Here is a 23,629-nt window from a genome sequence, read left to right on the forward strand (position 1 = left end):
CATAAATTGGTTTCGCATTATTCAACGGTAGCCTCATCACTTCTTGCCACAATTGAAAACATGATTATAGTTGCATGAAAAACGGCATTTATGAAAAATTCTGAAATCCAAAGGTCGTCAAGTGTGGTGTGATGTGACCGGTCATTAAAAAAAAAACAATTGGATATCGGTTCAATATCATCGATTTGACAAATGCATGTACCGATTGAGGCATTGATTTAAATATTCAAATACCAAAGTCATTTCGATCAAACACAATGTAGCACACGCACTTGCACTGCATGTCGGACGATACAAAATGGAAGAGCCAGCACAAAGGCGAACATGATGAATAGCAATAATTAGGATGGAAATGAAATCAATTGTCAAAAGAAATGTACGCTAATGTATGGCTCACCAACCAACCAGCCAGCAGCAGAAGAAATGATATTTTGTGCTCATTCAAATGAGGCAAATTCAAGCATTGTTAACATTGTACATTGGAAAGTGGCAATTGTTTCGTTTTGGACGATACAATTCAAACGCGCAATAAATGATAATGTCTGTGCATGTTGCTTGTTTTTTTCTCTCTTCACTCCATTTCTTTGCCGAATTTCCGAATAGACACTTCTTTGTATTGCTCCGTCGTACACTTTGATAGCGAGAAATGGTCGTCATCGTTGGTTTTGGACTTTCTCGACCAATTTCCTTCACGCACGAAGAAAAAACACACAAACTTTTGATTTCTTTTGAAATTGCTATGATTTGGATATGCTATTTTCGTAGATTAATGATTGTGTGCATTTGTTGTTGGACAGCCCAACCAGAAGTTCGGCGTTTGATAAATGCGCTTTTTTTTGTCGGCAGAAAAAATATAATAAATATATTAGAGAATAAGTGAGTTCATGACACAGCCATAAAAATTCATGTCGAGCGTTAAACCAGTATTATTTTCGGGTATTTCATGAGTTGAACCGAGATGCCAGTGTACGTATTATGTTATCTTTCTTCATGTGCCAACAGCTGTGTGTATTACCTATCGTCGTCGTCATCGTCATCGTCTACTACGTGCAGTCAACGATTTGCATAGTTTGTGTCGGAAAGTGTGGCCAGTCCGTGCGCTGTTGTATGTTTTTACCAGTTGATCGTAAGACCAGCCAGTGTCTTTACTTCGTCGAAAGTTAATCAGTGCGGCGCACGTTTATTTCGTTCAGTTGAACGTGGAACGACGAACTGTGCAGACATACAAATTCCTTCGGCGCAGTAACAGTAACCTGCGCACTATTATCGATGTCTTCTCAATCAATTGTGTTCAATATTTTTCATCGATTTTAACCATCGAACTTGTGTGATTCGAAAATTTGGAACAATTTTTTAAAGACAACATTTTTTTTTGAAATAAAATTAACAGAAAAAAACGATTGTATAATCGTTTAGTGAATTCGATGCTAATAGGAAAAAAATAGACAAACTGTTGTCATGATGAATTTGGTTTAAAAGTGATCCCATTTTTTTCACATAATAATTTGATTTTGTGCTAAATTTGTTTTATTTTCTTATTGATTTTTATCGATTTGCTTCAAAAGTTTAATACGTTATATTCGACGAACGTGTGTTCAAAAAGCAGGCCATAAATTTGTTTTAACTGCTCTCATCATTTCTTGCAGTTTAATTTCACAACGGCACACCGTACGTGCAAACAAAACTCTTGATATACATGCACAGAGAAAGATATAACTTTTCGACCAGAAAGAAAAAGTGAAAGAGCATACAACTGGTTTTATTTTTCTCAATCGACGGCGGCAGCTCAACCTTAAGCAATAACGAAAATATATATATAAAAAAAAAACAAAGAAGTCCATCGTTCGTATACTAAATAATTGATATAAAAAAATAAGAAACGCACACAGATACCAACAGCCGTCACATCTGAAAATTTTTCTCGCTTTTTTTTTCGAATAAACGTTATGTAAAATGTTGTAATACAAAAGATAAATAACGTGACTAAAACGAGACTGTGAAAGAGAGAAAGATATCAACGAGAATCGCCAACACACAATAACAACATCAAGTGATCGAAGAAAATCCATCATTTTTTCGAAAGAAGAAGAAAAGAGAGAAAAAAAAGCGTATGAAAGAAAAGACACAAATTGGAGCCATCCAAGTGAAGAATAGAGTATTGGCAATAAAATGACATCTCACACGGAATATATTAAAAACGTATAAAGTGCAATCAATTAATCGCCGAAAAAGCAGCAGCAGCACATTCCATCGGAATATACTCGATCCGGAGGGAGACCGCGTTTAAACCAAAGATATTTATTCTACAGAAAATACTTTGATTTGATCAAAACCACATCGCGCTTCATAGTGATTTAGAATAATTTATCCAATTTCCAAACAGAAAGAAGGAGAAAAAGTTTAGTTAATTTTTTTTTTTGGAATTTAAAAAACAATCAATTGTTTCAAAATGTACGGTTTTGATATTCGGACTGCATTTATGGTGCTACTTGTAGCCGTGCATATATTTGGTGATAGTGTATCGCATCAAAGTCATCACAGCAACGCCACATCGGCTACACACAATCATCACAACAGTTCAACAACAGAACGTAGCAGCTCATTAGATGTTAGTGCTCATGGATCGAAACACATTCAGACTGTGCCATTGGTTGCTGATCATCCATCACATCAAGTGATTACGGGGCAATCGGATAATTTTACGCATTTGGTGCGATTGCAAGATGTGCTCACGGTGTTCGACTTGAATGAATTGGCAGCCAAATGGTCGAAAATTCAGCATGAATTCAAATCGAAGTGCGTTCATGATATGACCGAGTATTTCCGTGGATTGCAACACCACAAAATGTGGGCTATAAAAAGTAAGTTTAGCGTGAGCATCGATCGGTTGTATTGGACGGTTCTTGTGTTTTATTACTAATATCATGTCAAAACAAAAAATAACCCGAAAAAAATAATTGCGAAAATGTACGGTGAAGAAAAAATCGCACTTTCTTTTTGCAAATTTGTTGTTGTTATTATTTTTATCGTCAGTTTAAAGCCTGGTTTGAGTCGATTTTTGTTGTAAAGCCACGAACCACTGTGTTTACTTGAAATGAAATTTTCACTAAATCAAACCGTCCAAAGTAAACGGGAACATTTTCTTTTCAGTTATGCTCATTATCTTCTGGTTTCCATTTCAGTATACGTCTTTTTCTTTCTTTCGAATTATTTAACGTATCTCATTTTTGGTTCAATCGAACGAACGAATGAAATGAACTTGATATTTGTTTTCGGTTTTTTGTTTCATTAAAGTCCACTCCTTTCTTCGATGGTGCAATTATTAGCTACTCTGCGATAATATTGTAAACAAAAACAAAACCATACCAAAAATATATTACGTGTATGGAGCGTTGCACATGCGCTGCTGGGTGAACCGTTTTGGATCTTGAACAGTTCTTCATGCACAACGCGGAACAATCGAAAATGGAGAAACGCAGACAAAAAAATAACACACAAACACACACACACACGCGCGCGCGCGTCAAAGTTATGAATTAAGCTTATAGTTTATGTAAAGTTCAAATTTGAACACCTTTCCAGTTTTTTTTCTCTCTTCATTTTATCGTGATTATTTCAACGTCCATCGATTCATGTAAGAATTCATGCAAACCATGATGGAACCATGGAAACAGCTGCATGGAATTTTCAGCATGTCATGATTTCCCACTTACATGGTTACAATAGTATCGAATTGTTCAAAGCTGAAGTGCAACGTGAGCGCGCTTCTCAGTTTCCATCTCAATACATAAAATAAACATTATCGACAGGTAACATAGCATGGCGCGTCTTTGGTCATCGAGATAGAGGTTTTCTCTTTTTTCGGTTACAAGTTGCATGATAATGTGCAAAATTTATGTACCACACCAATCAATCTCTCTTTCTTCACTCTATCTATTAACGAAATTTCCGTTTTGTTGACTGTTTTCTTTAGTAACTAAACATGTGATATTTTTGTTGGCTGTTGTTATTATTATAGTGGTGTGTGTGTGTGTTGTTTCTTGTATTTGGCCGACTTTTGTTTTGGCATTTCGCCATCGTTTTTGTGCTGATTCATGCAGTGTTTTGTGTATATGTGTGTGCTTTTTTTTTGCTTTGGTTAATTATCGTTCAAATAGTTTTACTTGCGATTTCGATTTGCCTGCCAGACAAATTGAACAAAATCGTCGTGTTATTTGTTGTCTTCAACAATATCGTATTGTTATTGGGTTTCATTTTCGTATTGAGATTGTCCTACATTTGCGTACAACATTACAAATCAATGAATCGCTTCCTCTTTCCAACGAATTCGTTGCATATTGAATTATTTGTGGTGGAACACCCCTGACGCATTCGCCTGACCTTAAACCAATGGCAATCCCTTCTTCATCTCACCACAACTCTCGAACACACTTTAGACGACGTCCAATTCCACGACAGCAAAAAAAACAGATTGCATTGTCTCTTCAAATTTGGTACAACACACGATGCTACAATCAAAATTCAATCACATTGCACTCATACACACTTAGATCATGCGGCGTGATCGGCAAACATTGAACGACCGACAAAAAAAAATGTTGATATTTAGCCGACATCGAAAATGTCGATCGCATACATGAAAAAGAAAATAAGTGAAAGTGTCCAAATATTTGAATACTACGGAATGAAAGTTGTACGAAAAATTAAAACTTTTATTTTCTTTCCTTCTCGTCAAATCGCCCTTTATTTCACTTACTCACATGATTGCTTCAAAAAAATAAAATAAGTCGAATGTTTCAAAGAAAAATCGGCATAGTCGTTTTTTTTCGTTACTCTCTGCAATGTATGCGGTCATGTGTCAGTGTTTATATGACACACACACACAGAGAGAGAGAGAGAGAGAGAGAGAGACATTTTTTGTCGGTTGGATGGTTGTCTTAAGTTAACTTGTTTGAATATTCGAAAGCATCAAATACACAACAAAACACCAAACAAAATCGTTTCGATCCGATTACATAAATATTGACTTAAATATTCTATTAAAATGAGCGTTAAAACATTTTGTGACATCATCGATTTTAAACAATTAGTCAATCTCAACGACGTCGAAGACGACAACGTTGAAGACGACAACAACGACACAAATTTATTCAAATCATGCAATAGCCAAAAACCCAATAAATTTTTCTAACCACAAAAATCAAATATTCATTGTTTGAAAAAAAAATTGTGGGTCAGGTATTCGATTCGAGAAGAAAGAAAAAAAATCGGTTTATCAGAACCGAATTTGAAAATAAATCCTTATGAATATTTGTGTGCTAACTGTGTGGTTCTTCAGGGAGAAATGCCATTTCGAAATAATTTCATATCGAAATTCTGTTTATTTCCGTTCAAAATATTGCATCTTTCAACTAAAAGTATTGCCAACGAAACCGAATGGAAGCACGTGTTGCCCAAAAATTCGTCTTTTCTACCTAATTCAAAAGTATTGCATGAAACAGAGTGTTTGGTCTGATTAATCGACGCATTTCCAGTTCTCATCGGCAGAGAGTGAGTCAAGTTTATGATATTCCTCTGTCACACGAAACGCGTTTTATTGAATAAATTTTCGATGGTTTTTTTTTCTCATTCCTTTCATATAAACGCACGTCGATGCGGCAATAAAACATTAGACTCAGACAATGAACTTGTATTTCGGCACACAACGCAATCTAAGAAATTTTGTTCGTTTTGTTTTTCTCTCTAAATGAGATGCTGAGCGCTTAATCATATGTGCGACTGATTATATTATACGCAGCCATGGATGGAGTAGTGGAGTTTCCATTTGCGCGCGATTGGGCTCATTAGGTGACATAAGAAAAGTGAGAAAGAGAGAATGAAAGATATGTGTGATATGATGATGCGAGATGTACGGTGAATTTGTTACATCATATGCCATTCGAATAAGAAATTGTTTGCATGATTTAACCCGCCCACTTCAAATCAATACACATTTGTTTCGCCGTTAAACTTTGCACTCGCATCGAACGAAGCCGATCATCTTTGATATTGGTGGGCCGCATGTGTGCATTTTGTATTAAAACTTTTTTTTTGATGTAGAAGTGTACCTGCTCTTTTCATATATTTTTTTCCACATATAATTTATGGCACAATGTTAATATTATGCATAGCTCTCTGTTTGCTACGTACAATTGTTTACATTTTACATACGCTGTGATGTGCAGTGTGCAGTGCACAAAAAATGATGCACACTGTGCACACTGCACATTGCACAGTAGTTAATATTCATGTTGTTTTTTATTCTTCTTTACAATTAATCTTTATTTATTCATAATTTTACTGTGGAAACAATTATCGACGGAAAACAAGTATATGCTCATACATGAGCACGGAATCTTTTTTTCCATATCTATGTGATGTATCTATGCGGACACAGGGTAAAAATGCCAAGTAAAAACAAAAATTGAAATTAATAATACTTATTTAAAGTAAAAAAGACGAAATCAAAAGTGAATAAACCGCACGGGAAATAAATGACGTTGGTTTGCTGCTGCGTGATTGACCTCCTTACACATGTAAAGTCTATGTCACTGTTAACATTTCTGCACAATGCATGCACATAGTTCACGAAAATGGCGAACAGCTAAACCACAACTTGAAAAAAAACTGTACGTACCAGATAGTGTCGATTTGAATGCCCCCAAATCAATAAACAAATTGGTTTATTTGAATGCAATTCGAAAAATAAAAATTCGGTCAAATTCTTGATATTCTTCACGAATTTTTCCATTGAAGAACTTGTCTAATTATCAGCACCGGTTTGTTTTTTGAGCAGGTCGAAGGGGTCAACAATTGCCAAGCTTGCCGAATTTTTTTTTCGGTAATTTGCCAAGAAAAAAATGCAATTCGAGTCTGTTCGACGCATTAACCGTAAACTAGTTTACAGTTTTGACATGTCCAAAATCGCCGACACACAAGCAGGCGTCATTTGTTTTCGATGTGTTTCCTCAGCGTTCCATTTGCCATACGACGATATATGAATATTTAATGTGGCACAAGGTCAGTCACAACTTTTATGTATGTTTGCGCGCATGTTGTGCTTCTTGTCGACTGCGCTTCGCGCGAATCGTTTTTAAAAACTCAAAATGCCGTTGCGTTGAAAGTGTACACGCACTTCATGTACCCCATGTCATTTTGGTGATACTATTTTTTTTCCACTGATATTACGGTTCCTCTCGGGTAAACTTTTTTAGAGAGTCGCTTAATTTTTTTTTCTCGCATTTTTAATGGCACAACGTTCCTTTTCGCAAGAATGAGTTTTGGCGTTTCGCATTCAATTTGTTTTCGTTTCTTTCGACTTCTGCTCATTATTTGCATAATTAATCATGGTTTTGTGGTTGTTGCACATTTGTCGACATTTTAATCGTAGCCATTTGAATGAATCACTTTTCCTTCAAAATTTATGTGGTGATGAGCACTGATTGCCACTGCCACCGCCGCCACCGCAGACGTCAAATTGAATACTTTCGCTTTCTGCAAACGCTCTAGTGTATTCTTATTTCGCATCGTTTCATTGATCTCTCTTTCATAATGTCATCGACTAGAAAGGTCATGAAGAAAATCGTTCGTCTTACACATAATCACTTTGCATTTTTTTTTTTGGTATTATTACATGGTATCAAAATGCACGATGAATCAAAATGATTTCTGTTAACTGTTCCGGGCTGAAATTTTCCACTTTTTTTTTCGCGACTCAACAATTAAAACCAAAGCAACAATTATCTCTTAAAATGGAAATGACAAACAAAAAGTCTTACCGCACCGGTACACGGCAAGTTCAACAGTTCGTTAACTTCGACATTCAGCCATATCCAAAATTATACCTTCGATTCGTTTATCCCACGTTTGCAATCTGAACTGGAATCATAATAAGAACCGGTAGCAATTCAATTGAAATCAATACTTTTATTTTCTGAGTTATCTGTTCTGGCCTTTACCAAAAACCACCCATTCATTATTCAACTCATAATGTGCACTAATGGAATTCTCTGAACGGAACTACCGATTTTTGATCGTTTATTACACAATTGGATCAACTTTTTCATTTCAACAAAACTCGTTCGGTTGCAATGTCAACCGGCTTAAAGGTGCTAAAATGCAAAGTTTGATTAAAACAATGAGGATTTTTGTATGATTCAATCTTACACAGAAATTCACATAAAATTGTCATGGTTTTGTATGCTATGCAATCCAATCCAATCGAATAAAAAAAGAAGTAATAAATGTTAAATGACACCATTCATATCTGCCACTGATGGCTACTTTTTTTTTGCTTTAAATAAATTATCGCTAATAAACATAGTCCAAATTCCATAATTTAATCATTTGGGCAAAAAAAAATCCTACACATGCCTTGGTTTAACAAGTATCGATAAAAATAAAAGCATATTTGCGTGCGCTAAACAAAGAGGTAAACATGTGTACAAAAAAGAGTTAACTCTGGCTACAGTTCATATCATACGACCGGTGTGACAGAAAAATCGGAGCGAAAAATGGTTTAGGTTCATTTTTTTGAGCGAATAACAATCGTTTGGGGTGTTAATGAATGGAATGATGTTTCTACACGGCATACACGCTAATGGGCGCAGGTTTTTTCCTTCGATAAGCCTCTAACTAAGTTCAGGGATATGTAAAAATGGCATTTTTCGTCAATAGCAAAAAACCAAAAATTGAATCTTTTTTTAAATTCCCAAGATTAGCATTTCTTTCCTTTTTCTCATCTTTTTTTTCTTCGATCGAGTCATGGCTTTTCAAATGAAACATGAAACAAAGTGTGAATTTCAAATATTACATACAGATGACTATTATACGCCACAAAATTGGTGCCTCATTCAATCGATAATTCAATAAATTGCCCACAATGTCACGCACACATACTGCCACAGCATCGTAAAATCGTGTACGAAAAAACAACTACAACGGAATGAAGGAAAAAAAGATACTTTCACTTCAGGAAGAAAATGGAAAAAATCACGAAATGACCGATTCAACCTCCAATTTATGCCGATGCATTTCGTGTGTGCGTGTGAACATTCTGACTTTTTTTTTATCATAAATACACCGTGCTATTATACACATTTTTGGAAATTTACTGGGTAATTTCTGATGAAAATAAGGAACTTGTCTCAAGAGCAATACGATCGTCGATCGTATGAAATACTAAAAATAGTGAGGATCCATTGAAACAAGTTTGTTCAACAAATAATGCATGTAATTGAAATTTTCCATGGAAGATTTGCCGCATGTTTTGTAGAACAACTCACACAAAGTGCACGGCCATTGACTCTATTCAACCAATGTGTTCAGTATACTCGATTTTATATCAAACCAAAATCGAATGGTTGGAAACCTTCTAGAGAATCAATGAATTAAACCGAAATATTTTAAATTTCATAACATATTCCGAATATATTGGAATTAAGACAACGGAACACGACATGTTAATATATTCACAAAAAAAGTTTGTGTTTAAAATCCATTTATAGTTCTTTTTTTTCCAATTCTTCGTCGGAATTTATGTTACTATCATCAACGCTTAAACGTTTTAATCGCTCCAAAACGTCGAGAAAATACACGAAAACCTAAACAAATGTAGGAAATGTACCGCGTGCAACCATAGTTTTTGCTTCGTGCTAATTGCAATGCACAAGAAAAAACCAAACAATACGATGATAATCGCACAAGTCTTTTTTTTGTTCGCTTCAGAAGCATTAGAATTACGGCTTCAATTTTATTTTTCATTTCGTTTAAATACTATAAATTTTGGATTGCAAAATGCCTGAAACTTCCTCGCATTTGTGCACATGCTAATAATTAACATGTGCACCGCGTAGATTGAACACAATAAATAGCAGTAATTCAAAATGCGTTCGATGGCATACACAGCGTAACTGATATATTTACTCAAATTTATTCAACGAACGGTTTTTTTTCTTCTTCTTTGTTTGCCATAAAACACTTCAAACGCTTTGTTGTTACTTTTAAAGCGATATACGTGTGTCTCGGTGTGTTTTTTTTTGCTTCTCTTCATACCTAATATTGTTTGCTGTTATTCACTTAAATGTCGAGTAATTATTGAATTTATCGATAAAACTGACGATGGTGATTTTCTTGCACACACGACGAATCCAACTATCGTTTTTATATATCGCTTTAAATATGGAGTGAATATTGTTATTAATGCCAATGCTATTAATGCCAATGTTTTCCGTTTTGTTTTGAATGTTTTCATTCGAATCGAGTCTATTTAATATTGAACACATTGATCGGTTTCAAGTTCGAGCGTGCAGATATATAGCGAATCCATTGCAAATGATTCGTGTGTGAGCTCGTGTGTGTGGTTGTGTCTGCATTTTGAATTTGTAGTAAACACGCTGAAGAGAGATCGTTTAACATTCAAGAAGGTCATTCCGTGCTTTGAACGATAACAAACACACACAACCCGGTTTGACGCAAATGTTTGCCTGGAATGAAAGTGAAAGTGGTTTATTCTTATCGATATAAAGCGTACTTTGTCGTCGAAGCATATAGGAAAGCATTTTTTTGATGCTATTGAACTGTTACAAATTGTGGCTTTATGATGATGCACATAACGAGAATTTATCGCCCAAGGCGATTTTCTTTGAAAATTCTGAATTGACGGTTGAAAGCAAAAAAGGCCCGAAGTGTACAATAAAACAAGAGACTGAAGAGTAATATAGGAAAATCCCTTTGTATTAAGTAGCTCCTAAAAAGCATCATATTGATTGAAATTTGGAGTTTTCTTAAAAGTACCACAGCATATAGCAAATGCACGACAGTCATGAATGGTGACTCAACATTTCTTCAACCATTTTAATGATACTAATCATTTCGATGTCGAGAAGTGACAAGAGAGTTAAAGAAAGAGAGAGAGATAGAGAGACAGAGAGAGAGAGAGAAAATGGTTACTTCAGTTGAGGCGCGATTGATGTGAAATTGCTCAATTCAGTTACACATGAGTCTCTCTACCAATCTGCATGACACACTAACGATATTTCACCATGTGCACGTAATCGAGAAACGATCGAAATGACAAAGAAGTGAATGTGCGCGCCGTTACCGCTTTAGCACTTTTGCTTTCTGAGCACATTCAAAACGAAATGCTCGAGTGTTGTGTGCGCGCGTGTCCGCGACGACGACGACAACAAGAACCGCGACAAGACGAGAAAACTTACGTTTGATTGCAACATAAACAATTCCTATGTATACCAAAGTGGCGAACGGTGCAGATAGTGAGAAAGAGATCTTTTTCTCTCCGTTTGCGCAGATAGATACCGACGAAAGCACACATCGATGAATATGTGAATTATGGAATAAGATACACACGCTGGACTGTTCGCCTTTCATTGATCATATAACACGAGAGTTTCTTTTTTCTTAATGGCCGAGAATTTTATGCACCGTACCATGTGGCTGGCTATGAAAAAAATCCATTAATGAATGGAATGTAACAAAAATCGATTATGTTTTTAAATAACTTTCGCATGACGATGCCGACCAGAAACTTCAATCGATTCTCCAGATATTATAATGGTACAAAGTGTAATAAATTTCACATTCATAGATAATCGATTGCAAAATTATTTCGCATATTAGAATGCTGTGGATATTGAGAGCCTATTTGAGCCATGTGTGACATAAATTCGAATGCGCGAGATCATTTGCGAATTCTCATACGAATCGACGCGAATATGAATGGTGTGTGACGAGACTCAAAGTGAATGCCGCGGAACTCGGATGAATCGGAAAGAGAGGAGAAGAGAGGCGAAGAAAGCATATCTCAGACAAAAGCGAGATTGATTTTTTTTTCGTTTTGGGGCTGGGTTACACAACGCTTTCTCCACGTAATATATAATGAGGCCGCCGAATCAACAGATGAATAATCATTTAATATTCGGTATCGGCGTATTACGGACAAAAGCGTAGCATTAAAGGCATCTTTTGGTTCGGAATAAATTTAAATATACGCAATTTCATTAACTCCCTTTTGATTCGCTTTGATGCAGTTATACGTCGGCTGCGGCGCTCCAATGTTCATTACCATTCGTAATCAAAGCCTTTTCGAATTGACTCTTTTTTCTTCATCTTCGTTGCTGTTGTTGCTTTGTTAAACAATTAATTTCTCCTATTCGTTTTGCATGATTCTTCTGCGTATGCATCGGTTTGAATATGAGGAGAAAAAAACCCGAATACAAAGCTTTTGTTCATCGATTTGATTCAACAATGCGGTCGTTCATTTGTTAAATTGGTTGAACAATTCGAAAATTTTCACAAAACAGTTCCGAATTATTTAACTCGGAATTGGCTTCGCATGAAGTAATAGTAATCGTATCTTTCATTTTTTTTTTCGCCAATGAAAATGAAAGGAAATCATTAAAAACCGACCAGACCACTTTTCATTCTGAATTATTCCGGAAAGAACATTCTACAACAAAGAAGTTGTCCTTTGGAGGAAAAAAATCCAGAACTGAAAACTTGCAGGTCTATCATTGACATTAACATCGAACTCTTTGAAAAAGAGCCTTGTATGGCTTCGTATAACACCTCGTCTCATATACTTACCGTCAAACCAGTGCAAATCTACTTTGTAGCTGCAGACACGAAAAAAAAAACTCAGACAGAATAGTTGTTTGTTGCACAGCCATTAGATTCTATCTGAGCCAAGCAATTTGAAAACTATGTAGCGTACAAAAACCAGCAGTTTGACATTGCAAAACGCCGTTTTGAAAGAAAATGTGTTTGGAAATCAGCTGTGTTGTACAAGTTAAAACCTGTCTTGTCGTTGGTAATCTTTATAAAATACGATTTTGTTTTGATGTGAAGAAAGACTTTCCGCTGTTGGTCAATATCATATTAGCCACTAATAACACAAATTTTAAGAAATGGATCACCGAATTGTCATTGCGATTGTCTGCCATCGATTCACTTGAATTGATATGTAAAGATTTAATTATATGATCCGCAAGCTTAACATCGATTCTTTTTATCGACATTTAAGCCTGTCGAAACGTTTTTAAGCGGGTTTGCAATCCGTTCATCAAGCTATGAATCTTCAATGTTGGCGCATGTACATGCACATCATTATAGCAGCACCACGTATGAGTTATTCATATTTACCTTACTACAATAGCGATCAAAACCGCCGATAGTAGCAGTTTGTTGCTTTTATTTCGATTCGAAACATTAAAACACCTACAAATCGATCCGTTCAAGCTAAATAAATCCAAGATGGTTGTCATTTTGAAATTACTTAATTTACGTACACGCGCAGTCTTAGACGCGGCTGACTGACGCGCACATGACTACACAGCATTTGAAAATGTTGAAATGCAAATTGTAATTCACTCCAATCCACTCGAGACACCATTTATTGCTTTTGTTGATTGTCTACACCTGCCATCATATTTATTCTCACTATCACGAATTCGATTCAGTATTTGATCATTTGTAGCACAGACGACGACGACAGACAGACAACGCAGCACCACTTCGGTATGCCAAGGTGCCAACCAGACGATTGCACACAGAAAATCAGAATGTTGTTGCCAATTATATAATTTGGGCTTTGATTCAATCTCATTTACTGTCCGTACCAAAAGAATTATACAATATTATGCATTTGTTAGTTTTGGTTTCATTCGATACATTCGATGTACGTCTTAGCTTCAGGTGAATGTATATGGTACAATATCAGCATATGTATGATGCATAATAATCTGTGTGTGATGTATGGATAAATACGAATCAGGTGGTTTGGGTGCGATTACTGTGTCTAGTACCAAACTCACATTTTGAATGATGTCAATTTCGTCGTGGCACAGATTTTAAAAAGAAATGTGAATATGTTCAAGTAGCCTTGTCGTGCTTCTAAATGCTTGCGCATTCGAATTGATTTGATGCAGTACTTGCATTGTCTTATTTCAGAATTCTCATGTTTTTTACCCTGTTCAATACTTGGTTTTGTTTCTCTTTTTTTTCGTCGCAGACTTTTTTCACTCACGATGAAATGGAATCCATTGCGTATATATGTTTGAAACACTGTAATCTGACATGCTTATTGAAATTGATTACTTTTGATATTGCATAAATATGTGCCACACTTTATTAATGCAGATTCGAATGTCGAGCAATGAAATTTAAAAAAAAACAAAATCTACAAAACACACAAACACACACACCGCGGTGTGACCAATTTTAAAAGTGTAATGAGCAAATGTGGTTTATAGATACGCAGAATTTTATGCAATTTCCTATAAATGGTATTACCATAATCACAGTGGCACAAATCGCCACATTCACGAGCACCAATCGAATCGATTATTGCCAACTTATTCATGTCGTATGATATGTCGTCTCACTAAATGCCACAATAATTATTAACAATTTGTGCATTTAATTATGCTTTTTTCTCTTCTTGCAGTGGATGACGCTTCGGGACACTACACCACCGGTTTGTTCTACGGCAACAACTATTGGATTGGATCGTTGTCATTATGTAAATCCATCTACAAAGAAAATCCAACGAGTTCACCAGGCATAGGTATAGTTTTTTGATTCACTTTTTTCGTTTTTTAAGAACAACTATGTGAAGCAAATTTTCACATTTTCACATTTATAAATCATATTTTCTGAAACCAGAAAATTCAATTCCAAATTTTTTTTTTGTTCAAATTGTTTGAAAAATATAATCAAAACGCTAAAAGTATCGACATTTTTCAAACAATTTCAGTACGAACTCGACAAGCAAAGGATGAGATTTCATTTAACGATGCCTACAATCCAGCAACAACGTTGCCTCACGAAAATCCACCATTCCTGCCCGGTTTCTTTGTCCTCAAAGTAATAATCAATGAAACTGAAATCGCAAAATACGTAAGTTGCATACTAATTTGACCCATTCAAAACGAAACGAACGAAAGAAAAAAATCGCATTGAAACTGAAATTATGAAATTCATTTATCTTTACAGCCACGAACAATTCGACTTGGAATTTGTTTACCATCTGCATGTTCATTGGATGAAGTTTCACACATGGCATTGTCATCACAAAAACCAATGAATCATCGCTCTTTGGAAATCGCATTCGTTCGGTCACCAACACAGAATCCATACGACTATTGGAACGATACAACATTTGTTATTTTAGTGTAAATTTTCACTTTAACCAATTTTTCTTCCAAGTTCCTCAAGAAATTTACATCAATTAATATGTTTTCATCTTTATTCGAAATTGCATTCAATAGTGTCGTTTCATCGATTGTCTTCGCACTCATGGCTGTTGCAACTTTGTACGAATTGTATCTAAAACGTGCCAAACGAGCATTGGAAAAACGAAGCATACGAAAAGACGATGAGGCAACCGATTCTTCATCTAGCATTGAAACAACATATGCTTTTAGAAGTTCTGTTCCCAATAAAAATGATTTGCCCATTGGCATTGTAATTCCGCATGGCATGAACAACAACAATTCCGATGAGAATTTGGCCGATGTTTCGATAAATATTGCGAAAAAAGAAAGTGTTTGGTGCCGACTGCTGTTGTCATTCTCAGTCATCACCAATTTCAACGTGATCTGTGATCGAAAAGTGGGCAGTGACACCGTTCCATGTATCCACGGGCTGCGAGCCATCTCGATGGCCTGGGTCATTTTAGGTAATTATTATATAATGAAATGCCATTTTTATTCAAATTATACAAAACGTTTATTTATTTACCTCTCATGTCAAGGTCACACATGTATTATTGTCTTCAAATATGCCGATAACATGGAGCTACGCAAAGTGGTTGAGAAAGAGTTTTGGTTCCAAACTATTTCAAATGGCACATTCAGCGTTGATACTTTCTTCTTCATTAGGTAAATTAAATTGGATTCATTTATTTGAAATGAAAATTAGTAAAATTTATTTGTTTGTTTTCTAGCGGTTTTCTCGTTTCGTATATCTACTTCCGGAATGATCATAAGGGCAATTTGGATCCGCTGTCACAAGGTGTCGGTGAAGTTACTGCGGGCATATTCCATTTCTTCGGCTTGATTGGCTATCGTTTTGTTCGGTTAACTGCACCGTATATGTTTGTGTTGGGACTCGTTGAAGTCGTTATGAAATATTTCCATCATAATTCCGTTTTTGAAACGCCTACGCTGGATCATGAAAACTGTCCAAACTATTGGTGGCGTAACATTCTTTACATAAACACTATGTTCCCTGTCGAACAAATGGTAAATAAGAGAAAAAAAATGTTCATAATTGCAATGATCAATTTGGAAATTGAATTTTAAATACTTCCATAAATATTTGAAGTTATTTTTATATGGATTTGAGATATTAATCAAAATAATTCATTTGCAGTGCATGCTATGGAGTTGGTACTTGGCTGATGATACCCAATTTTTCATCGTTGGAGCATTCATTCTTATCATTGCTGTCAAGTAAATATGAACATTCACTTAATGACAATTGAACATGAAAAATGGAATTCCAAATATTTCTTTTCCTCTAATTTGCAGGCATTTCAAAGTGGCTTCAACCATGCTGATTGCATTCGTAGTATCATCTTGGGCAACAACCAGTCTAATTGCCTTCCAAAACAACCACATTCCAAACACTGACGATCCACTTGCATTATTCGATAAAATTTACGACAAACCATGGACACGCTTGGGCCCCTATATGGTTGGCATGTGTGTCGGTTGGTTCTTATTTGAATATACCAAAGGAAATCGCAAGATCCGCATGAGTCGTGTAAGTGAATTCAGTTACGGTTCTATTTCTATCGATCATTTGAACAATTTTCGTCATAAAAAATCGTTTTTGTTTCTATTTGTTTAGACCACGCTGGTTGTTGGCTGGTTTTCATCCAGTTTCTGTTTGCTTTGGTTGATCTATGGTCTGTACAACGTAAAATTGGGTGCATTCAGTGCAGCTGCGTACAGTTCATTGAGCCATTCGGCGTGGGCCATGAGTTTGGCATGGATCGTTATTGCATGCTCATCCGGCTATGGAGGTTATGTTGACAAGATTCTCTCCGCACCCATCATTTATCCATTCTCCCGAGTCACTTACTGTGCATATTTGGTGCATCCAATTGCTATACGCTTCGTGTCACTTAATTCGGATGCCACTTTGCATTTGGGCAGCGACTCAATGGTAATATTGCATTTTAGAATTGGAAAATTAAATCAGTTTAATTCAATTTAAATTCGTTTAATTTTCAGATTGTGCTCTTCTTTGGTCATATGATACTGTCGTTTTTGCTAGCATTCGTTATTTCATTGTCATTCGAAGCACCGGTTGTGACGATGCTGAAAATTCTGTCGCCAAGTCGAGAAAAAATTCCCAAACCAAATCATCCAGAGAAAATTTTAGATAAATAAGAATTGATGAGAACATTTTAATTATTTTATTTGTAAGAATTTAGGAAAATTCATAAAATGTATTTAAGTAAGGCACCCTCCCCCATGTGTATGTACGACATGTCAAATCAGCTTCTTAAGGCGCATCAAACAGACCAGAGAGAATAATACTTGCCGCTGTAGAAGCACACATCCAGAGAAATTCAGAAGTGATGTGCCAATGAATTGAGTTGTTCGATATTTAATATGTCGTTGTGAAGTTTTGTATTAAATTAAAAGAAAAACAAAAACCGTTCATCTAAATTAATTTAAAGCCCAATTGAAGGTAATCATTTTATTGCGATAAAGAATAAGACCCTTCATTTGTAAGCTACTCCTTTAAAATAAATCCATTGAAACAATTTGAATTGGATTGTCATTTATCTCGTTTGAATACTTTTGTTCATTTTTCGGGCGCCACTTTACTTTTGTGTCTTATAAGATCTTGTGTCAATGAAAAAAAAAACTCTGTACAAATTCTTTTTGTTCGTAAGAAAAATCTCTTGCTTATTTTATTTAGAAAACGTGTGAGCAGTTAATTGGTATTCAAATCCAACAAATGCATTAAACGAGACGTTTAACTTCCTTCGATGGCAACTTCCATTTGGCCTTGTATATAAAATACGCCGTCTTTCACATATTGATTTATCTGTCGGCTGGTGTTTTCATCAAATTCTCTTGAGTTGGCAATTGTTCTGATGATGCTGTACTTCTCGTGTAAAACATCTTTGTTAACTTCCGAATTTCTGTCGAGAAGGTATTCGATGAATCCAGCTGTATTGCTCAATGCCCGTTGTCCCCATGCATACACACAGATTGAGCGCAACAGAGCCAATGCAGCCGTTTTTATTTCCGAAAATGGATTGCGACAGAATTCTTGTACGAATGTCAGCTGATTAGTTCCCGTCAAACTTTTAAACCATTGTTCAGTGATTGAGCTGATTTGATTGTTCGACGCGTTGGCTTCATCACACTGGAACAACGTTTCCAAGGCGTTGAGTGCCCGGACTTTCAATGGTGTCGGCAAATTGTAAATGGATTTCCCGATATCATTCAGTACCTCGTGCATTCGGGCTGAATGACATTCATCCAAAAGCATTTTTCCCTCGGCTGAACGACCCAAATGACCTGAAATATTGTTGAAACATTTGTATAAGTGACTTCATTCATATTGTCGAAACTACTAAAAAAAAATTTTCGAACCCACCAAACGTATCAAAAGCAACTGGTAGTGCGGAAACATTTTCGTCCAAAATGCAATCGAAGAGTGAGTTTATCATGCCGGAAAAGCCTTGAATAATTTTAGCTGGTTGAACAGTTGCGATTTGTCCGAAGAACTTCAGATAGCCCGGCACCAGTATGGATTTGAATGGATTTTCATCCAATAGTTCAATCTCACGTAACACCTTTGTGAAAACGGCTTTGTTTTCCATGTAAATGTGACCGTAATCAGTTTGTGCCAAGTCGGATGTTAAATACAGAATATTCAGCTTGAGAAGAATGTCATCAGTGTCGAGGTCAGCAACCAGTTTTTCCAGAATGAAATTAAATTTTTCCTGATTTTTGACTGAAGCCTGGCTCAATTTCACGCCCAGCTCGTACACACGGCATCGCACCAAGTCTTTTCCGCACAAAATATGCTCTAAACGATTTTTGATTGACTTATCGTTTATGGCCTTTGGCAAAAGTTTCAACAGAATGGTGGTTGCAGTGGTGGCCACTCCGGTTCCTTCACATTCCAGACAATTTACCAATGCAATCATCATATTTGACTGATACAAATTGTTCATTGATACGGGCAGCTCATTGCCGCTGACATCTTTGAGTTGTCGTTCAATGTAGTTGAGTGCCAGCACCTTGACATCATCATTTTTGTGCAACAAACATTTTTCCAGATAGTCGCAGTAGCTCACCTTTTCCGTGTGATCAATATTCAAATTTGACATGCACATCGAAAGTATATCGCATGTGACTTGACATTGTTCCGGACTTTAAAATACATACCAAATTAGTAAAAGGTTTTTGATGTGGAAATGAATAACAAAATTTACCTATCGCGATAGTCATCAATCGAATCCAAGAGCGCCAAGAATTGTGCAGAGACATTGACTTCATTTGCGCCAACATTACTTAATGCTGCTCGTATTTCGTTCAATGTGTCCAAACGACTTTCTTTGATTTGTAACTTGGCTAGCTGCTCAATACACCACTCTTCAGACATTTTAAAGACTTTTCACGTCAATTTAAATTATAAAGAAATGCAAAATAAAATCCCCTCTAGGCTTTGCAATTGCTTTTGTTTACGATAGCGTATATTTTTACTGAAACGAAACGTTTGACAGTTCAGTACTAGGTTTTTCTGCAAATCATACTTCAACGTAAACGTCATCGCTGTGTGTGTGTGTTTGTGTGTGTGAGAGTGTATTTTGAATGTGTCAACTGCGTTGTACTAAAATTGTCAGTTGCAAATAATTGCGTAGAAATTTCGAAATAGCCAATGCGTATTGCGTATTGTTTACATTTTAATTTGTATTGCGATTATTTTTTTTCACGCAATGAGACAAAGAAAATTTTCCTGTGGAAAAAAAATACCAATTATAGTTTAGACATTGGCTGCTATTTCGTTGGATTTTTGACAGTTTGCCAACAAGCTGAAAATGAGTCAAAAATTTCTCGGGAAAATGTGTTATTCTGTTATTATCATCAAATAATATGAAAATCGCCAATTTTTGGAATTTTATTTACAATTCAAATTAAAATTTAGCTCCATTATCTACATTACAATAACAATTTTGTATTGACTTAATTTTTAGTACACATTCAAACGGTGTCCGTTCCATTCCAAGAATCCGTTAAAAATTGAGCTTAAAAACAAATCTATTGCTGCATCGTTTGTGATTTTGGTTTGCGACCGGGTTTTCGTGGTGGTAATTTCGTCCATACTGCTTTAATTTTCATCGCAGCCATTTTTCGCTCATGAACTTTACGATGTTTTGTTAGGTGATCAGAACGTGAAAAGCACTTGGGACACAGATCGCATTGGTATGGCTTAATTCCGCTGTGTGATCTACGATGACGGCTTAGTTCATCAGAGCGTGAAAATTTCCACGTACAATTTGGCCAATGGCAAACGTAGGGTTTATCTCCAACATGACGTCTGATATGTGCCTTCAGGTGGCCTGCCTTCGCATAAACCTTTCGACATTCGCCGTAATTGCAAATAAACTCCTTTTCTTCCGTGCCATTTGTTGGGCATTTTTTACGATCATTTGTGTTGTAGTTGGAATGCGTTGCATTCGAAGTGGTTGCTTCATATGTTGAATTGGGCTGAAATGTCCTTAGGCTGGTATCCAGATGCTCGGATGTTTCTTTCAGAAAATTGGTACATGAATCGTTGCAATACAAAGTTCGAGCTGGTAAGTCGCACACATTGAACACAGAATCCTCATATGGATTTTCCATGATTAAATTATCGAGATTCAATTCCCAGTCATTATTGTTCGAATGATACAGCAAATCATCCATGTGATTTTGTTTCCATTCATCCATGTCACAAATGTCGCCGAGAAAACTATCCGTCGATACTGCTGCATAATTTTGATCTCTTTCACCACTTGTCGAATGCTGATTATGAGAAGCAAATTCACCAAAACTATTATTATCTACAAAATTGATGTAGCCCGTTACTTGACAAGGACTATAGTTAGAGTAGCTGCTTGGTTCACTACTGAAATCACTTGCAGAATTCCACTTTGACTGAAAATCGAAATCGATTCGATTGTCCCACAAACAAATATCGCCTTGACTATCAAATGTTGTGTACAAATGATGAAATTCACCGTTTGACAAAAAGTCATCACCAAACACATTTAACTCTTCCATGGTAGGGATTAATCAAATTGAACGAGTTGCTCTCTCAACGGATAGAACTGGAATGAGTATCGCAATTCTTCGCTCATGACATATAAAATGGGAAAATTACTGGAATAATAATTGATTAAAATGCAGATTGGTATTTTTGTTATTTTATTTTGTCGTCGTCGTCGCCTAATTTTATCATTTTCCAGCTTTCCGTTCTAACATGTGTCGCTCAATATCCATTTCAGTTTTTGTGATTGGAGTGAATTGAATGGTTTTATCTCTAATGAGAACGTCACCATGCATATTGAATATCAGGCATACGTTGGATGAAGTACAAAGAGGAACCCGTTGACAAATTAACTTGTCAATAATCGTCGCATCATTGAGATAAAATTTTGAATTTTAAAAATCATTTTTACATAGTGTGTCGCCGTCGATATCGCCCAGTGTCACAAACGACAGATATAAATTCATATCAACCGTTTGCTCTGTTTGGGAAAATACGCGAAAGTCAAGTGGAAAAAAACAATTATATTTTTGATTCACAAAGTTCAATTTTTCAGAAGAAATGCTCAAGTCATATACAGTATCCGTTAATCGTAAAAGAAAACCGTTACAATGTTGTATGGTTTTTTTTGCACAAACTCTGGAGAAAATGCAAAATGTTCCCGAGAGGAAACCATTTTTAAATGATCTTTTTAATGCATTTTTTACGATTTCATGGGATCGCGTATATCTTTAATCTAAATATGAAACGAAAATTGAACTATGGACACATCGAGTAGCAATTCATGTTCACACACACACATACTTCGATCGGTACCAGACAGTGTCAGCCGATTATAATTCCCTAGTGGTTTGCGATCATATTTCAAACAGAATATCGACTAATTTTTAAATGACGACAATTTATTTTGTCTCTTTTATTCTTTGTGGTCTTTTCTGCTGAACACACTACACATCATCATATCTTGTGAGTGTCAGAAATGTATACGTGATAAAAAAAAATTGAACACTAATAGATTTCAACGGCTAATATTTCAAAAAAAAAAACGTAGAAACGGTGTCAAGGAGCTGGAGCACACCATATACGTATATGTATATCCTCAAAACCAAATGTTGACTCTTGTTCTACTCAATCATTTCAAATAGCCACGAATTAAATTGGGCCGGACGTTAAATTTAATTTGAACGTTTCGATTAGTGTGGAAGAAACACATTTTCTTGGTATTTTTCCCTTTTTTCATTTAGAAGGATTTTTTGAAAACAATTAAAAAAGAATTAAAATTCTGGCGAAAGTTATCCAAAACTATTAATTGTAGAAGTGTCTATGATTAATGTAGATGGTACCATAGAATTACGGCTATTTTTATGCACAATAATTGATGTAACTAACACAACATGCAATCAAAAGAGTAGCCACAATTCATTCAATTGCTTACTTCCAACCGAAAATTCATAGTTTCATAACAACATACTAACAATCATCGCTCGTACAGCCCGGAAGTCAGGAAGTATTTACAGATAATAATTAAATTCCCTTGAATTGATCTTATGGACGTATCTCTTTTACGTACAATTTTATTCCGAACGTTTTTTTTCTCAGAAAAATATCACTTTTAAAATACGAAATTTTTCTCGGAAAAATGTCAAAGAAAAGTAAGTGAATAGACTTGCTATAAAAGGAAGTGTTTCTCCAATGAAACGGCAGTACAGCGTGACTATTTCATACTTTAACCACTTAACATGGACACTCGCGAGATTGTGACTTGGTATGTTAAAACTTTCAAAATTTATGGATTATGGCCACCGGAAAATAATTCAACAGCCTACAATATTTGGTCGGTCATAGTGACGATGTTTGTTTTCATTGCAAAACCCATATTTGAATTGAGTCCGGTGCTTTTAGTGTCTTCGGTTGACAACATAATTCACATTCTGTTGGTTTCAAGTGCTGTTGTAACCGTTTCGTTGAAAGCATTGATAATGCGCCTTGTAAAGGATACGTTCGTTACACTAATTAATTTGATGGTGGACATGGATAAAAGAATTCAGTTAAGCGAATATCAAACATTTCTAAAGCCGCTCGTCAACCAATCAAAATTGGTATTCAAATGTTACAATATTTTTGTATATTTGACTTGGGCGTCGTTGGTTCATCAGCTAATGGTTACACCGCCTGAAGAACGAATCTATTTATCAACTTTTTATTATCCGTATGCATCGCTGAAACAACCAATGGTTTATGTGGGAGGCATTGTTTATGAAGCCGTCGGAAATTTCATTTTGGTTCCTCT

General features: G+C 35.8%; 3 protein-coding genes across 4 annotated transcripts; 1 reads left to right on the top strand and 2 right to left on the bottom strand.

Annotated features, from left to right (window-relative positions):
* Positions 1–635: 635 nt before the first annotated feature.
* On the top strand, positions 636–17,833 carry LOC129580290 (nose resistant to fluoxetine protein 6). Of its 2 annotated transcripts, XM_055470586.1 has the most exons (12): positions 1,115–1,478; positions 1,647–2,861; positions 14,501–14,620; positions 14,810–14,952; positions 15,049–15,227; positions 15,324–15,733; positions 15,809–15,935; positions 16,001–16,298; positions 16,429–16,508; positions 16,587–16,821; positions 16,909–17,226; positions 17,295–17,833. In XM_055470586.1, the coding sequence occupies exons 2-12, from the start codon at positions 2,450–2,452 to the stop codon at positions 17,451–17,453; spliced, it is 2,481 nt and encodes an 826-aa protein (XP_055326561.1). In that variant the 5' UTR covers positions 1,115–1,478; positions 1,647–2,449; the 3' UTR covers positions 17,454–17,833. The 2 variants fall into 2 exon arrangements, with proteins under 2 accessions (XP_055326560.1, XP_055326561.1); XM_055470585.1 differs by having other exon boundaries at positions 636–2,861.
* Positions 17,834–17,951: 118 nt separating this feature from the next.
* Positions 17,952–19,870, bottom strand: LOC129580292 (26S proteasome non-ATPase regulatory subunit 5). The gene is made up of 3 exons (XM_055470587.1): positions 19,523–19,870; positions 18,679–19,460; positions 17,952–18,599 (listed from the first exon to the last, which is right to left on the bottom strand). The coding sequence occupies exons 1-3, from the start codon at positions 19,690–19,692 to the stop codon at positions 18,049–18,051; spliced, it is 1,503 nt and encodes a 500-aa protein (XP_055326562.1). The 5' UTR covers positions 19,693–19,870; the 3' UTR covers positions 17,952–18,048.
* A 371-nt stretch (positions 19,871–20,241) lies between these two features.
* Positions 20,242–21,377, bottom strand: LOC129580293 (zinc finger protein ZIC 3-like). Its single transcript, XM_055470588.1, has one exon. It carries the CDS (start codon positions 21,351–21,353, stop codon positions 20,349–20,351), a length of 1,005 nt encoding a protein of 334 aa, XP_055326563.1. The 5' UTR covers positions 21,354–21,377; the 3' UTR covers positions 20,242–20,348.
* Between the last annotated feature and the right edge of the window lie 2,252 nt (positions 21,378–23,629).

The sequence above is a fragment of the Sitodiplosis mosellana genome, unplaced genomic scaffold (assembly GCF_009176505.1).
Source record: "Sitodiplosis mosellana isolate CC-2019 unplaced genomic scaffold, AAFC_SMos_1.0 Smas_scaffold_1, whole genome shotgun sequence".
Classification (NCBI taxonomy): Eukaryota; Metazoa; Arthropoda; class Insecta; order Diptera; family Cecidomyiidae; genus Sitodiplosis; species Sitodiplosis mosellana.